The 18235-nt window shown below is 37.4% G+C and overlaps 1 protein-coding gene across 2 annotated transcripts in view; it reads left to right on the forward strand.

Moving 5' to 3' along the window:
• Positions 1-18235, forward strand: part of LOC143289112 (ATP-dependent RNA helicase DDX3Y-like) — a 37188-nt gene that overhangs the window by 3206 nt on the left and 15747 nt on the right. Inside the window, exons 3-12 of one of the 2 annotated variants that reach the window (XM_076597973.1) lie at positions 3949-4008; positions 8078-8227; positions 9742-9916; positions 10731-10961; positions 11777-11876; positions 12800-12935; positions 14339-14427; positions 15544-15636; positions 15937-16097; positions 17646-17790. In XM_076597973.1, coding sequence (XP_076454088.1) covers positions 3949-4008; positions 8078-8227; positions 9742-9916; positions 10731-10961; positions 11777-11876; positions 12800-12935; positions 14339-14427; positions 15544-15636; positions 15937-16097; positions 17646-17790 — 1340 coding nt within the window. The remainder of the gene's footprint in view (positions 1-3948; positions 4009-8077; positions 8228-9741; positions 9917-10730; positions 10962-11776; positions 11877-12799; positions 12936-14338; positions 14428-15543; positions 15637-15936; positions 16098-17645; positions 17791-18235) is intronic. The other variant, XM_076597974.1, reaches the window with a different exon arrangement.

The following is an 18235-nucleotide window of genomic DNA, read 5'->3' on the forward strand; positions in this document are numbered from 1 at the left end:
CAAGAGAGGCAAGGCCTTCAAGACTCACTTGTGATACACTTAAAAATAAAAAATAAAAATAAAAATCTAATTGTTAAAATGTGTTCTGTATTTGTTATTATAAAGCTTCGGGTTAAAAAAAAAAAAAAAAAAGTCCTAACAAGATTCGTGTTCAGGTGAGAAGAAACTGTCTTACCCATTACACTATCGTGGGTCCTTAAGTGGCGTTCTAAAATTTAATATTGAACATACTTTTTAAAGGACGATAAATCAATTGCGGTATTCGCAGTGAGAACGCTGTTTAAATCATATTATTCTGGTGTATCTTGGGCATTCAAAAAATCTTTAAGGGCAATAAAAAATTCTTTTTAAGTCCGCAGTAAAGGAGACGTGGCTATCGCCGCAATCACACTGCAACATTTAGCCATTTTCTCTAGATCTAGATAGATGTATAAGTTTAGTTACACCCGCCGGGAATGTAGTTCGACATGGTTGATTCAATTTCTCTTTTATGTTCATTCTAGTTTTATAGTTTTAAAGTTGATATGAAAATTGAGTATTTTGTTAAACTAATAACGTGTAGAGCCAAGTACAAGTACTTCTAAACGTCGTATGAAGTGAAAAGGACTTCATTTTGAGAAAAGTCAAGACTGGAAATTTTTTCGTTTCATCGTGATCAGTTCAAGGGTATTAACTTGCATAGTTTACAATTTTTAACTGTGAATTCCGACTGATTCTGTGAATTATATTTTTATGGCAGTTTGGGGCATAATCCAGTAAGTGATGAGGCGTTCACAAATCTTTCTCTGAATAAATATTTAACGGTCTCCTTCTCCAACTTTCCTTCACACTGTATTGTCCATTGAATATAGGATTGAACGGGCAGGTCAACAACTTGAAACAAAATGGCGTCGTTCGCGTTCGCGAAGAATATGAGCATGCGCTTTGAATGTGTATAAATATGTGTACGCAATTGATTTTTGCCCATGACCTTCAGGGCTCAGCCAGTAGATCTGTAAAGTCCACTCATGGTATTGATTTTAGTATTTTCCGAAATAGACCACTTGGGCGAATGAACATAGTGAAAGCCCTGAACACTGAGAGTAAAACACACAAGCTTTTTATGTATTGAGTATAATTTCAGAATGTAATGTTTAAGATGAGAAAGATCAATTTAAAGCGAATTAAGTCCCCTAGCATTAATTACAGATTAATTTCCTTTTTTTTTTTACTATCTGCACCAAAACGTTTGCAAAATAAATAAAACTTCATGCTCAGCAAAAGAAGTTCCTGTTTGAACAAAATATGATAATAATGACTGCTCTTGTTGTTGTGTCAGAATACCAGATCAAAGTGCCAAGTTAAGAGAATACAAAAAATATAAATATAACAGTAAATGCTGTTTGCATATAATTTGGCTTTTTTTATTTTTTTGTGCCCATCCCAGAGGTGCAGTATTGTTTTAAACAAGATGACTGGAAAGAACTGAATTTTTCCTATTTTTATGCCTAATTTGTTGTCAACTGACCAAGTATTTGCAGAGAAAATGTCAGTGTTAAAGTTTACCATGAACACACAGACACACACACACACACACACACAACACACAACACACACACACACACACACACACACACACAGAGACAACTGAACACCGGGTTAAAACATAGACTCACTTTGTTTACACAAGTGAGTCAAAAGCAACAGAAAACACTAGCTATCAGCATATTGTATGTTTTGTTGTTTCTTTTGGGTGTGTGTGTGGGGGGGGGCTGGGGGGGGGGGTTAAAAAAAAAGCCTTGTACCTAGGCATACAAAATTAAATACATACATACACACAGATGTATACATACAACACACACACACACACACACACACACACACACACACACACACACACACACACACACAAGCACATTCACACTCGCTCAGTGAGTTGCTGGTTCTCAGTTTCATAGTTAAAGAGTTCCTGTTATATGACTTAAGCTATAGCTTTTATAGTATTGATTTCAATTATAATTTTAGTATTTGCAGGATGTTGATTGCACTGTCATAATGAAGTACGTGAAAAAAATGCACAAAGCATTTACGCTCAATTGAAATAAAATTAAAAGCAGTGGTGATTTTGCATTATGTAAACAATTAATAAAGCTGACGAAATCAGTAAAAGCAGTGAACATAATAATAATAATAATAATGGTACTTGTATAGTGCTTAATCTTGTGCAGAGACAAATCAAAGTGCTTTCGCACCAGTCATTCACACACAACATGAAAATAGGTTATTTCTACTTAACATTTTAATATATCTAATCTAGTGTGAACAGGAATTGTTAACTTTGCACTAGGTTCGTAAATTGTGCCTATGATTTAAAAGGTACATGTGAAGCAGGAATTATCACATGGGAAAAACATTGCATGCTATTTTAAACCCTGCCGTCCTGGTAATTTTAGTTGGGTGTTTTGTGGATATGTGATTTTATATGGTTTTCTGTTGAGTGATTTTAATTTGACTGAAAGCTGTTGGAACTGTGTGTCACTATGTGCATCCATTTATCCATCATGCTAACATCACTTGAACTAGTAAGCAATTAAACTATTTTTGCATGGAAATTAAACAAGCTTATAATATCATTTTAAAAAGTTCACCCTCAAAATAAATGATTTAAATCTCAGAATGTTCAAAATGATATATTCCTATTTCATTTTGGGGTTCAGAAATAACTTAAGGCAACTGATCACTGAGCATTAGCATGTTGATGTTCTGGGACAAGTCACAGAATGTGCCAAACATGATGGTGTAATTTGAGAAAGAGAGTAAACTTCATCATTTTTCCTTTGCAGCTTATAATGAAATAAGGAAAGTCTTATTATTAAACATCAGATTTTCTGAATAAATGGAACTGGGTCTGCCTGCTGAATGAGAACTGAGATCAATCATCACTTTTGTCATGAGGATATTTGAGACTCAAAGAAGAGAGTCAAGACAGAAGGAAATGAAGACTGTCTTGATAGTAGAAGTATTGTTGTTTGAATTATTTTATTTCACTTAACTTATTTGTGGGATATTCAGATAGCCACATCGGACAACAGATTCTATGTTCTGTTTTGTTGCAGTGAAAATGTATGTTTGTGCACATGCACAGTATTATATAGATGTATGTTTACAAATTATAGTGTTACTTATGTTTCAAAATAAAACCTGAAGTCATAAGACTCGAGTCATACAGACACAGTGATGGATGGCATTAGTTTCAGACTTATCTGTAAATTCCCTTTTAAAGTAAACTTGAAACTTCTTTTTTTTCTCTTTTTTTCTCTTTTTTTTAAAGCAGTTTATCATACATTTAAAATGTGTGGTGCAAAATGCCCAGGTGTGTGGGTTTTATTACTAATCCAAAATTAGCCTGCATTTTCTGAATTGAGTATGAAACTATTTCTGTACACATCTTATTTTCTATGTTTCTCAGTGAAATAAATGGTTATTTTGTTGGCATTACTTGAAAGCAGCAAAAATGTACATGTGCAGAATGAGGACAGTAGACATTTTTACATGTATGCTATACAAATAGTGAAATACTGCAATAGTCATAATACATGGGATTATATTCCGTTTAAATCACTGCAAATGTTGTAGTGCCACATCCAGTCATCTCAGAATTTGCTTAATAAGTTCTCACTAAATCTGTCACTGGCCAAGTGTCTTTCTCAGAGTGAGTCTGACTTTTTCTTCTTTTATAACATCACCTTGATTTTTATATCCTGTTTGTAAAACAAGAATAAAGGATTTGTAAAACAAGAATAAAGGAATAAGCAATTTCCATCAAAAACACTTGAAATTACTTTTTGAAAAAAAAGAAAAAAAAAGAAAGAATTAGGACGCTGAGGGATTAGGAGTTGTGTGAATCATGTTTTGAAAGAAACAAAAACAAACTGTGTGCCATAAAATATGTTTATTATTAATTTGTAGATGTTGGGAATTTCCACCATGTACGCTTCCCAGCTGAACAAATGGTTTTCTACAACCAAGGTGGTGTATATTTTACCTGCAGACTAGTTGTTCCTTCCTGATTTCTGTGTATTTTTTTCCTCGTTATGCATGCTGTCTGATTCAGAAGTTCTGTTTTCTCTTGGAACAAAGTTAGTTCCATTTGTGAAATTTTGGTGTTGTTGTTTGTGGTGAAAAGCCTTAACGCTACAGTTCATGTAATGTTGCTTCTCTTTAATTTTGCAAGCATTTTCTTCTCTGTTTTTTCTTTTTATTTTTTCAGTTTGTTCGTGTACTTAGTTAAAAAATCTGAAAAATCAGTGAAGATGTGAAATGGACAGATAAGGCTTGTGATTGAATCTGATCAGGCATATTTATGAGGTGCTTTTATTGTAAAAAAAAAAAAAAAAAAAAAAAAAAGAAAGGTTAAACACAATTCTGAACATTGGGTCGGCTTTCAGTAATGTATGAATTTGTAAAATTTTTGAAAGGTAGTACTAGTAGATAAGTAATTTGTGAGTCTGCTCTTCTGTTATTTGTGTGGACAGCATTAGGAATAGAAATACTTGTACTGAGCTTGGGAACAGTGACATGAAAAACAGGCAGCGCATGCTTTTATTATTTATTAAAAATTGGAATTTCAAGACATGTTTGACTTTGGAAGAAAAAGAAAACAACATATATGATGTATTAATGAAGCATGTGTTGAAAACTTGCCAATGTTCTTGACTATGTAATACTAATAGTCTGGACTTTATTCTTCTGACACTAAAATCTCCCTGGAGCACTTTTTTATTTGACATTTTTGTGTGTCATCAGGTACCCCTGTAGAGGTAGATGTATGTTGCAAGGGTTCCCCCCTCTGCCCTCCACCCCAACCCCGCCCCCCCTCACCCCTTCTCCCCACATATAAACGTTGTTGGCAACATGCTGTGCCCCACACATAGAAATTGTCAAACCATTTTAGAAATAAAAGGTTTTAGTGTGTGAGTGTGGTGGTTTTTGTTTCGTTTTTGTTTTTGTTTTTTTTAATGGAGGGTTCGGAGTCTCAGCCCATCCTGGCATTGCTGGTTTCCATGATCAATGTCGAAGACTTCAGATTCTGAGGAATGACATGCATCCCTTTGTGTGAACTTGATATTCCCCACCCTGTGCCCTCATGACCCGCTACCTCCCCTTTTCTGTTTTGCTGAAATTATACTTAAGTATTAAAGACAGATAAGCTCTTTGAAAATGCTGAACTTGAAGGTTTTGAAGAGCTGAACATGGGAGTTCAGCATTTACCCTTGATTTTCATTAGTTTTATGCTTTCTGCTTGTTCAGGTCTGTTGTTTATCTGTTGCTGTACATCTGGTGTTGGCACTACAAATTGATATTCTTTCACTTAGGATGGGCCATGTTAAAAACTTATATTAAAACAGTTTTTTAAAATATATTAAAAAATTGGTATAGAATAATACACATAAGACATGATGTTACATTGTATATTACAGGTCTGCACTGCATTGTTTATAACTTAAAAAATCCAATTTTTAGAATATGAAACTAAAGCCAAACTCAGTATTTGTCGACTGATAGTTCCAGCTGGTTTGCATCTGATATGAAATCGTATGTAAATTGTGAGCCTTGTCAGATGTTACATGTATGGAGGGTGGAGGATGATAGGAGGTTGGGTGGTCAAGGTAGGGGTTTAACCTCGGGAAGAGTGATTTCACACTGGAGAAAAAACACCCTGGAACTAGTTTGCCTTTGATCAGCAGGGTAAGAATATAACTTGGAATTTTTAGCCTTGTTTGTATATTATTTTTTGTTATTTTTAGATACTTTTATTTGCCATACCATATCATTTCGGTCGGTTTGAATTAGTGAAGTGACTTTTTTCTTTTTTATGTCAAGTTTCCGATGTGAAAATGAAAATCCTCAATCAGTCGTCATTGCTTTAGATTCTGAAAACTTGAAGCCTGTTCTCAAATTAATCCATTTGATGTTTCAAATTAGCTTTGGCTAAACAGTAGTTTAGGAAACAAACATCTCAAAGTAAGTTTAGATAAAAGAATGAAATAGAATTGTGGGCACAGCTTGTTACATGTGTAGAACTGTAAGTAACAAAATTGTTTCTTGGCACCGCTTGTTGTTGCATTTTTAATTTTTTATGTGCTGTCTTTTCACTTCATTTCAGCATTGATGTGTAGTCATTGACTGATAGAGTGATAGACCATTTTCATTGCACTTTCTCATTAATGACACTATAGACTAGAGCTGTGTATACTATATTGATAGTACTCATTATTAGCATAAAATTATTTCAATATTTGGCAATAAGACTTTGGAGGGACCTTGTGTACAAACCATGTTATTTATTATTGTCTTTTTTTTCAGTTATGCTAGGAAAAATTGTTACCACAGTTTGGGAACATTTGAATAGGTTAGTTAGGTCTATATTTATATTCTTCTCACTTTTTGTTGTGATCCCATAAATTTTCCAGTGCATGCTTATTGTTTTTGTGTCCTGGATAGGTAGTATTTTGGGGTGTATTTCACAACATTCAGATTCACAAAACTTCGTTAGGTTATTTTAAATATTGAATGTGAATTACTTTTTGAGAAGCTTCTAGCAGTCTGATTGCGTGTTTAGATACAAAACAGTTTAAACAAGGCCAGAAGATTAAGTATGCAATACACTTTATACAGTGACATTTGGCAGTTTTGCTCATTAGTATGAATTACCCACATTGATGAAGGCAACGTGATATTGTTTCTGTTTTGTTCGGGTTTTTTTCTTATATAGAGTGTTCAACTCTAAGCCCTCAGATTTATAATTTGCCTGTCTTTGATAACTTTCACTTTTGTTCTTGTTTGTGTTTGCTTATTTCTCCTGCTGTTGTGTACATATTACTCAAAAGTCAAATGAAGGGTGTTGGTATATATACATATATATATATATATATATATATATATATATATATATATATATATATATATATATATATATGGAGTGTATGGGCTTCATTTTGTTTTGGGGGAATACTCTTGGTTGTTACTGTGTCTTACATTTACTTTTGATTTATGAAATTTATGCTGTATAAAATTACAGGTAGACAGAGAACATATATCTGAAGTAATCTGCCTTTGTTTTATTCAGAAAAGGAAAAAAACTTGTTATTGGTTGAATACTTAGATTTCAGTGCATCTGACAAGGACAGATCTTACGGAGTTGAATGATGAACTTAAAACTACATAATAGTAGTAATAAAACTAATAAAAGTATGTACAAGTCAGTGAAAGCCAGTTTAGTGAGTGCTGAACTGGAACAAAAAATGAAACATTGAGTATAACTATAAGAACCCACACCAACAAAGGGTTGTTCCTGGCAAAATTCTGCAGAAAAATCCACTTTGATATATTTAAACAAACACACTTGCACAAGTTGTAGACAGGAAAAAAGACAAATAGGTGGCGCTGCTTTGTGGCTACACGCTACCCCTGTGGAGAGCAGCCAGACTTTCACACATGTAAATCTGTTGTGATAGAGCAATACAGTACAAATTTACAACATAATACTAATATAATGCAATACAATTAATTTCCTGTTTCACATTTCATCTGTGTTGTATTTGAAACCAGACGTTTTATTAAGCTATGTGAACGTTTGTGTGTGTGGCATTACTTATATTATTATTTATCAAACATAGACGGCTCTATATCATCACACCTTGGCCTGTATCTCAGGGAATGACTCATTTGAAATTGTTGGAGATTTAGAAAGGGCAACAACAACAAAAAAAAGTCTGATAGTGTGGGGTTTGCGGTAAATGACAGCAGTGTCAGTGGGAATTTGCCTTCCAGTTGTACACAGCCTGTTTAGTAGTATAATAATAAACATAATAGAGTGAATCTTTAACTTTCACTGTTTCCTCATAGTTCAACTCCTTCCTACCCTCATGATCATGCACACACATTACTTTCACATTATATTAGGTTAATTTCTTTTCCTCAGCTAGTCTTTTCCTCAACACAGGTTTCCCATGAGGTGGGTGCATATATTATTTCTCACCTTTCATGATGCGCTGTAATGGCTTAACACAGCTTTTCCTTTGTTGTGGTTGGCCAGGTGGCATTGGTGGAAGCCGGTACGTCCCTCCCCATCTACGCGGGCAGCCTGCAGGGCCTGTGATACCCCCGGACTTCAGCCAACCCCCTCCGTCAGGACCTCCGCAGCAAGGGGGGTGGGGAGGTGGCCCCCCTCAAGGGCCTGGACGAGGTAGGGGTGGTTTGTCGTTTGTGTTGCTGTTTTGGGAGAAAGAGCAAGTTTTAAATGGTGTGACAGAGGTGTGTTTTCGTTGGTGTTACTGTAAATGTCTTTTATCACTGCTGTTTCAAAACAAAACAAAATGTGGTTAGATTGTTGTGTTTTTCTTGTATACTATGTAGTTGTTCGCCTTGACACGATAAAAAGGGTTATATTGATTGGTGCAAATGTAGTGCGTCGTTAAGTAAAAATTAGAGAAAGGATAAATATTAGATGAGGAAGTTCTGTCTTTTGATGGTTGTGTTGACGGGCGCCATAGCCGAATTGTTGAAGCGTTCGACTTTCGATCTGAGGGTCCCGGGTTCGAATCACAGTGATGGCGCCTGGTGGGTAAAGGGTGGGGATTTTTACGATCTCCCAGTTAACATATGTGCAGACTTGCCAGTGCCTGAACCCCCCTTCGTTTGTATACGCAAGCATAAGATCAAATACGCACGTTAAAGATCCTGTAATCCATGTCAGCGTTCGGTGGGTCATGGAAACAAGAACATACCCAGCATACACACCCCCGAAACCGGAGTATGGCTGCCTACATGGCGGGGTAAAAACGGTCACGCACGTAAATAGCCCACTCGCGTATATATGAGTGAACGTGGGAGTTGAAGCCCACGAACGCAGAAGAAGAAGTTGTGTTTTTATTGGTGCAAATGTGGCGTGTCACTGTAGCAAAACAGAAAAACCTCAATATGGGTGTGTTTTGTCTCTGATGTTGTGTTTTCATTGGTGCAAATGTGGCGTGTCAATGGAGCAAAACAGAAAAACCTCAATATGGGTGTGTTTTGTCTCTGATGTTGTGTTTTCATTGGTGCAAATGTGGCGTGTCAATGGAGCAAAACAGAAAAACCTCAGATAATGGTGTGTTTTGTCTCTGATGTTGTGTTTTCATTGGTGCAAATGTAGCATGTCATTGTTGCCACTAAAAAAACAAAACAAAAAAAACTGATGGTATTTTTCATCACAACATACAGCTTTTTCTGTCAGTGACATGTTAATTACATAAGGCTATTACAGTTATTAAGTAAATCAGTCTGTGCATTGGTGACCAAAATATATTTAATGCTGTTCAAATTCAATAGCATGCTGAAAATATATGTCCTTGTTAGTGTCTGTGACACCATTTAGAACTGTTGGGTGCGTTTACTTTTCAGCAAATTGCTGATTATAAAATGTCTTTTGACTTCCATGTTTTACATGATAGACAAGAGGTCACAGTTGAATCAGTAGAAGCCTTTTTGTGATGTTTTAATGTGTGTGCATTTTTTGTGGAAATGGGATTTTTATTTTGCTGATTTTTATTTTGTTTGTGTTGATTCAGCAAAAGTAACAAAACCAACCAGTTACACACGTTTTGCTTTTCAGGGTGGGAGTTGAGATGTAAGGACTAGCACATAACATTATTGGATACACTGTAATCTCCTAGAAAACAAGGGCATAATACAGACCGCAAGACCTTGTTCTCTTTTCAGACAACCGCGGCAACTATGGCGGTGACCGCGGCAACTATGGTGGTGACCGTGGCAACTATGGCGGCGACCGTGGTGGTGGCAACCGCGGCAACTATGACTACCGTGGTGGGCGAGGCTCTCAGGGTGGGGGTCAGCAGTACAACAACCGCGGCTTCCAGGGTCGTGCTGACAACAGGTGACTTGTTTCCCCTCCATCCATGTATGGATAAGATAAATGGAAAAGATGATGCAATGTCCTCAGCACAGCTTCGTCATTTGTAACTGAAAGAGCTTAATAGTTAAAATTCGTCATTTACTGTTTTGCACAGGGGGTTTTTTTTGTTGTTTTTTTTGTTTTGTTTTTTACTGAGATATGACCCTTTTTAATTTGAAGTTGTTTTTTTTTTTATCTAGTTGGGCAGTCCTTATTAGACCTGTGTCGTTGGCTGGACTCTAAGGCAATAATGTCATGTCAAACCCATCCAGTGCCCTGTTACCCCTTCCATACTATACTGATATCCTATACCCTTCCTTTTGTCTTCATAATGGTGGGTTGGGCTTGTAGCATCAGTCCATGTGGGTCTTCTTTTTTATTCTTTCTCTCTTTACCCTTTTTCTTTTGTCTCTCTTGATATAAGATTAATCTGAACAGCAGTGGATTGCCCCAGCGTTGTTGTTTTTTTCTCAATCAATAGTTTTGGAAGTGCATTGGGTATATCACCAGAGATAAGACCACCCTGTCAGGTGTCTTTGAAAATGGGTCATAAAACAGATTTATGCAGTCATGAACCTGATGAAATCTGTTGATTTTGCAAGGACACCAGTTTGATGCATGAAAGGAGATGGTGCATAAGTTTCTGCTTTCAGTCATTAGTTTTATATAGATTGGCAGAACCACTTGTGACAAGAGACAGTTACAAGAAGCTGTTGTTTTTTTCCCTTTTGCAATCAATCAGATAGATGATCTCCATTGTGATACTATAGTCATCGTTTCCTTTTGTGTTGTGCAGAGGCGGGGATGGCCGATGGAATCAGCAAGGGGGTCGCTTTGACCGTCAGGGGAGTGCACCCCCGTCTCTTATGCCACCAGCAAGTAGTCGATGGGATGCGCTGAATGACGACCGCAACCAGGATCGTCGTGGCAACATGGGCTACAATCGATGGGACAACCGTCAGGACTGCCAGCAGGATGGCAAGGAGGACTGGTCTGTCCCTCTGCCCTCCAACAGTCGCTTGGAGCAGTCAGTATTGTAGTACTTTTTTTTCTTTTTTTCATCTTGCTATTGTCCTAATAGATTTCTTAGTGTGAAATTCAGGCTGCTCTCTCAGAGGAGAGGGCATCGCCACAGTGCAGAGCCACCTCCTTTTTTTTTTCTTTTTTTTTTTTCTGTCTGCAAGTGTGTTATACTATCACAGTAGAGTTAAATCAGAATTTTACTCGGGAAGACTTGTTGCCATGGGTTCTTCTATCTATGCTCAGTGCATGCTACATATGGGTTGTTAGGTTATCGTCTTGTATGAATGACTAGTGCCCAGACCACCGCCCAAGATCTAGTGGAAAGGAAGAAAATTCTGGCCACCACTTTACAGGGGATTCTTTGAGCAGCCTGGGTCTTATAACTGCACTTGGGTTGAAGCATATCTGTATTATATGGATTTCTGTATTGGTACTGTGCCCCTGTTTATATGTGTGTGTGTGTGGTTTTCTCTCTCTCTCCTCTCTTTCTCTTTTTATTATTTTTTTTTTTTTTCATTATTATACATTGTTTCAGTATTGAGGCATGCACTTATGTTATATGGCTGGTAGATCCTGGCCACAATCTTGTCAGTATTGTTCTGTCTTACAGAAATCAGTCACTCTCAGCAATGTTTTGAAAAAAAAATGGTTAGTTACCCCTTTGTTGACATTTATTCTGGTCACTTTTTTTTTCTTGCTCCTCTTTTAAAACAAAGACCATATTTTCAGTATCAATGCAAATAACCTTGTGTTTTAAGTTGTGACATTGATGAATGGGTCCTAATGAAAGAGGGAAAAAATGTGATTGTATGTGCCCAGGGAGCTGTTTGGAGGGAACAACACAGGGATCAACTTTGACAAGTATGAAGACATCCCAGTGGAGGCCACTGGTGAAAACCCACCGGCCCATGTGGAAAGTGTATGTACCTCACTCTTCTTGTGCTACTGTTTGTGGAGCTCTGGGATGGGCTGCATGAGCAGTCTTAGCAGCACAGAGTTTGCCTAGCATGGAGATTTTCCGTGTCTCTGGAACTGATGTGGACTTAGGAAGAAAAATCCATAAGCTGTACAGTCTTGGTGCTTAGGGAAAATACAGATCACTGAGCAAGTTTAGTGCTGCTAAGATTGTTCATGCTTCTCAGTCCCAAGCCATCTGTTATTGTTTTATTTTTGCTTTGGAATTAGAATGCCTTCTGTTTTACCTGTTGCCGGATTGTGTGTGCAAGTCTGATTCTTAGCTCCTGTCTTTATCTTTTTCTCCTTGTATCTGAACTGTTCTCATCTGTTGTTTTGTTGCTGAAGGTACTCTAGTCTGCAAATTATTTATGTTGATGATAACCGATCAGCCACATGCTTTTTTTCCCATCTGTCTGTCTGTCTTGTCCTCTCTGTGCATTCTTCATTGTCATGTGTAATTTGCGCCTTAGTGTGTGTGTGTATGTTTTATAGTTGTTATTTTTGTGTGTGTTTTTTGGGTTTTTTTCCTGTACTGTATGACTTTTTGTTGTTGTTTTTACCCAAAGCTGTGTTGTCTGGACTGAAATTTGGAGGTCACGGCATAACTGACAAAGATACACTGAATCAGTCGTTGACTAGATACACTGAATCAGTTGACTGGAGAGATTTGCTCATTCAGGAAATATGTGATGGAACTTAAACTAAATTGAGAGATTGAACAAATGAAAGCAGAGTTTCAATTTTAAGAAATATGTGAAATCAGGTTTAAAGGACAGGGTTAAGTTTGCTAAACATGGTGAAGAGAAAACTTCAAAAAAGGATGGAAGTGCAAAAGATGGTCAATAGTTTATTAAAGTGGATGTGTGATGACTGTCGTGATTGCAGTTTGAGGACTGCCAGTTGGGCGAGATCATCCGCAACAACATTGTGCTGAGCAAGTACAACAAGCCCACCCCAGTGCAGAAGTTTGCTCTACCCATCGTGCTGGGCAAGAGGGATCTGATGGCCTGTGCTCAGACTGGTCAGTTACTGTGGAGGGGGGTCAGGGGAGGGTTGATGGCAGCTGGATGTGTGCATGTGTATATGAATCATAGGCAGACTGTATGTGTGTGTGTGAATTCCAATCACACTGTGTGTGTGCATGTGGTGTGTGTGTGTGTGAATTCCAATCATACTGTGTGTACGTTGGGTGGTTGAGGGGTGCGGGGAGGGGGGGATTCCGATCACGTGTGTGTGTGGTGTGTCTGAATTCCAGACTCACTGTGTGGAGTGCGCATGTGAGTGTGTCACATTGTGTGCATTTGCATGTATGGTTCGTGTGTGTGTGAATCCCAGTCTCAGTTAATGTGTCTGTGTATGAATCCTTGTCACACTGTGTGTGTGATGTTTGTGTCTTTGTGAATTCCAGTCACACTTTGTGTATGTATGCATGAAGGTGCAAGACAGGATGAATATGTAATGCATGTATTGGGAATTGTAACTGCCAAACGAGGACAAAAAAAAAAAAAGTTGGTTTCTGCTGATCCCTGAAGATAAAAAGATGTTTGCTGATGGCATGTCACTTCAGGACTGGAGGGGGGAAAAAACAACCAACAAATGAAAAGGATAAACATATAAAAGAGTGTAGTGGACATAATAAAAAATGAAATAAAATGGTGGTATTTTGTGTTATAATTTTGATTAGGGGGAAAGATAACACATGGCTAAGCCATATACATACTGCGCCTGGAGTGGTGTTTTGTGTTGTAATGGGTGAAAGTGAAAGTTAACAAATGGATAAGCCATATACATTTGCTGCACCTGGAGGTAGTATTTTGTGTTATAATGGGTGAAAGATACCAAATGGTTTAGTCATTCATTTACTGCACCTGGACAACTGCAGTTGAACTAATGCTGTCGACTCTGCCAGTTTCCTGGTTGTTGGCCTGTACATTACTGATCTCAAACTGACTCAAGAGATGGGAGGGTCTGTTGATGATCATTGTAGACCCCAGTGTAATGATTGAAGCCAGCAGTGACTGCTAGTGGTTCATTTCTCTGGTCAGTTGACAATGTTCAGTTTTAGCAAGCTAATGACTTACTGTGATTAGGGTTGTCAGTTAAAAGAGTTCAGATGAAAACTCTGTTATCAGTGTCTGCCAAACTGTCAGAAGTTGCATTAAGAATAGCTGTTTTTATTTGTACTTTACTGTATTTTTTCTTATTGTATATATGTTATATAGGAGTTGGGTGACAAACATAATGAAAATAAACTATTTTAGCTATGAAGATGTCTTTGACAGCATCTGAGTCGTGTTGATTAGGAATGGACGAGATAAGTGCAACAGTTACTCAACCTAACATTTATGAACATGCCTTTCAACAGTCTGTAAGCAGCAGTGGCTAGAAACACATCTAAATTTGTGTCATCTGTGTGTGGGACAGGTTCTGGCAAGACGGCTGCCTTCCTGTTGCCCATTCTGAATCAGGTGTATGAGAACGGACCCACCCCAGACTCTTTACAGCAGTCCCAGGTGAGAACTGCATACTAGATTGTGAATTTTTTTTTTTTTTTTTTTTTTTTTTTTAAGCTATTTGATTTCCCTGTTTATTCCAGATTCCATTCATTTTCTGTCAACTTTTTTTTTATTTTTTTTTTTATTTTCTTTTTTTTAAACTGGATTGGTTTCACTCTGTTGTTTCCTTCTTTTTTTTTTTTTTTTTAACTGGATTGGTTTCACTCTGTTGTTTCTTTAAATCCAGATTATCCCTAATTTATCTTCGATAATTTTATTTAATTTATTTATCCCTCATTTAACTTAGTTGATACTCATTAGTTGTACTTCACAGCACTCCTTTCTAACTTCTCAGTTTATATTTCATATGGCCTGTGAAGAATGTTGGGGCCTAGTTTTATTGTTTTATTTGAGTGTGATGATTGATATATACTTAAATCAATTTTTGAAGAAATTCTTTGCTTATCTTTGCTCAGGGATGGCCAAATGTTACGAAAATACATTGTCTGGCTATTCCAGGTAAATGAAATCATTTCACGGCATAATTGGTTTATTGTCTTTAGTTGTATTGTCTTTAGTTTTCCTGTTCAGTTAGATCCTTGGTTTGAAATCAAGCGACCTTCCTCTGCACCTTTCAGTTCCATCTTCAGAGCGGTTGTTGTTTGCAAGACGAAGTGCAACATAAGATACAGCAGATACATATATATAGTAGGAAATAATGCCATTGGAAATAAATGATTTTGTATACATATATATATATATATATATTTATTTATATATATATATGAATATGTGTGTGTGTGTATATATATATATATTTATTTATATATATATGTGAATATGTGTGTGTGTGTATATATATGTATGTATATATATATATATATATATATATATATATATATATATATATATATATATATACTTCATTATCATTTCCGTGTTTGGTATTAGTGTGGCCATTAGTTAGGTTATTTACAGTGTGCAGAATAAGGGATATGGGCACAAAATGTTCTCCCTAGTATTTGTATGTTAATCAGTAGGATTATTTTACAGCTTGCAGAATTGGGAATATTGGTGCAGTATGTTCTCCATGTTGTGTGAGTGTCCATCAGCAGGGTTATTTTCTGTGTGCAGAATCGGGGATATCGGCGCAAAATGTTCCCCCTGGCTCTGGTTCTGGCACCGACCCGAGAACTGGCCTCTCAGATATACGATGAGGCCCGCAAGGTGAGATTCGGGTGTGAATGTATAGTGTGTTGTAATTACTGGACAGCAAGGCTTAATTAATGGAAGCATGCACATATGGAGGAAAGGAAGTGTAATCCCTTGCCCATCCTCCACCAAAGAGGCCATGGATGAGTGGAATCAAAATTCTCTTTCTCAGAAGTTTTAGGACAATAGAAAGATGTGTTTTGTTTTGACTTGAGCCTTTGTTATGCTGGAAAATATTTATTTGTGGTTAAACCACAAATGATATAGTTGTAAGCTGCATTTCTCTATGTCAATCTTGTGTTTCTGTTTTTACAGTTTTCTTACCGTTCACGCTTGCGTCCATGTGTGGTGTATGGAGGGGCTGACATTGGAGCCCAGATGCGTGACCTTGACCGTGGCTGCCACTTGCTGGTGGCAACCCCAGGTCGACTTGTGGACATGATTGAGCGTGGCAAAATTGGCTTGGATCATTGCAAGTCAGTCAGAACCTTGTTTTCAGTCTTCTGTTTTTTTCCTGTGGAACTGTCTGTATTGTATTACTCTCAGAGGGCGGACACCAAATCCCCTTGTGAGGACATGTCCTGCCCCACATTAGCGTTAGCCACAGTAGAAGCACAACTCTCAACAAACCACCCTCCAGTTGGGTTGACTTGGGGTCAGGCCTGACTACTTCTCCCCTCAGTCCCTTTCTAGACTGGTTTTATATGGTAGGGCCGTTCCATCTGCAAAGACGCATCGGCCCAATCACAAACAGGAGAGCCCATGGGATGTCTTGAGAGAGCACTATCCCAATCTCATGGGTTCATCCATGGCTGAGTGGTGTGTGAGGCTTTGTGAGGCAATATCCACTATTCTTCCCCTCGATACAGAATGAGTAGTGTTCACAACATGGCATGGACATTCACTCCATCAGTCCCACAGAGGAGTAAAGGGGGGGAAAAATGTGGATATAGCCCCTGGCGATCAGAACAAGTTGTTCCCAAAAATTTCAAGCCTGACAAAGAAATTAAAGTGAGATCATGATAAAGAAAATAAACATTAAATTAATCATGAACTGACACAAATGATGTAAAAGACATTAATACTGACGCATATGTCCCAGAATGCTGTAAACAACAATATGCATGCAAGAAATTAACATTTAAATCACATTAAAGGTTGGCAAAGACTGAGCAGCTAGATTATCTGCTTACCTCAGAAAGTGGTGGCCATGGGAATGCGTCATCAGTTTTAGTTGAAAATGGCGTTTGATTGCCTAGCAGACAGTGGACTAACAGCAGGATGTCTTATTACTGAGTTGGCCGTTAATTTTGGCCAACAGAGCAAACCATAGGCTTAGTTTGCATTAGGTTGACATGGTAAGTATATTTAACCAACTGATATTATACAACAAACTCCCCATCACTCTGTTAAATACAGGCTGCTAATCCGAGTGCCACCCTTTTTAAAAAAATTCTTTTTCTTCTGCCTGCAGATGTATTTGTTTCCTGTATGTGGAAGTGCTTTTGTAGCCATCTGTAAGGCATGGCATTGAGAAATTGATGCATTACACAGAAGCAAAGGGTAACTTTGAAGGGTAAGTTTGAAAACTGAAACGAAGCTGAGGAATACATTACAAATGATCAATGTATGATGTAGAAATTTACAGATTCTTAATGTTACTAAATGACAGTTAAGAATTAGACTGTTGCCTACAGATGTACACAAATAAGTCCAGTTCCTTTTCTTATGCATTTTAAAACCAGCTCAGTTGACTAGTAATATTTGCATGTGACAAGGTACCCAGCTTTGTACATACTTAAGGAAATGAACAGCACATGTATCAGAAAAAAATCTTCCACACAAGAAAACCAACATGGTTATGTATCAGAGAAATCTTCCACATGAGAAAATCGACGACATAATTCTGTATCAAAAAGATATACTTCTAGTTGCTGGCAGATATCAGACACAACTGAATATTAAAAAAAAAAAAAAATGAATTCCTGGATAATTTATGGTTTTTGGGGTGTTTTTTTTTTCAGGTATCTGGTACTTGATGAGGCTGATCGTATGCTGGACATGGGATTTGAACCTCAGATCCGCCGCATTGTTGAAAAGGACAACATGCCACCCACTGGCCAGAGACAGACTCTCATGTTCAGTGCTACCTTTCCCAAGGAAATCCAGGTTGGTACAACTTTTCTGCTTTCATTCCTCTGTTGGGTTTTGCTGACTGAGTTTGTTTTGCCCTAGTTTGTTTCCACTTCTTTATGCAAACTGTGCTTAAAGAGGTGTTGATTGACTTGGAACACAAATTTGTGTGTGTGAGTGTGGATTGAAAGAAAAACAAAAAGAAAACAAAGAACAAAAGAAGAAAAAATGGGTCTTAGACTGTACAATCTGAATATGGCAAAGCACAGGTTGTTAATAGTTGGATTGTTGTAACGTTATGGGACCTACGGTTGTTTAGACATTGGATTCATACTGAGTCATGGAAGTCTGGAAAAGTCTAGGAAAAATGAGAGAACCATTTCCAAGACTGATACGGTCTTTGAAAAATGTATTTCCCATTAGAGTCTGGAAGAACCTTTGACCATTGCCATTAATGTTTGTGTTTAAAACAATCAACAGA

This window comes from Babylonia areolata, chromosome 13, assembly GCF_041734735.1.
Source record: "Babylonia areolata isolate BAREFJ2019XMU chromosome 13, ASM4173473v1, whole genome shotgun sequence".
NCBI classification, from domain to species: domain Eukaryota; kingdom Metazoa; phylum Mollusca; class Gastropoda; order Neogastropoda; family Buccinidae; genus Babylonia; species Babylonia areolata.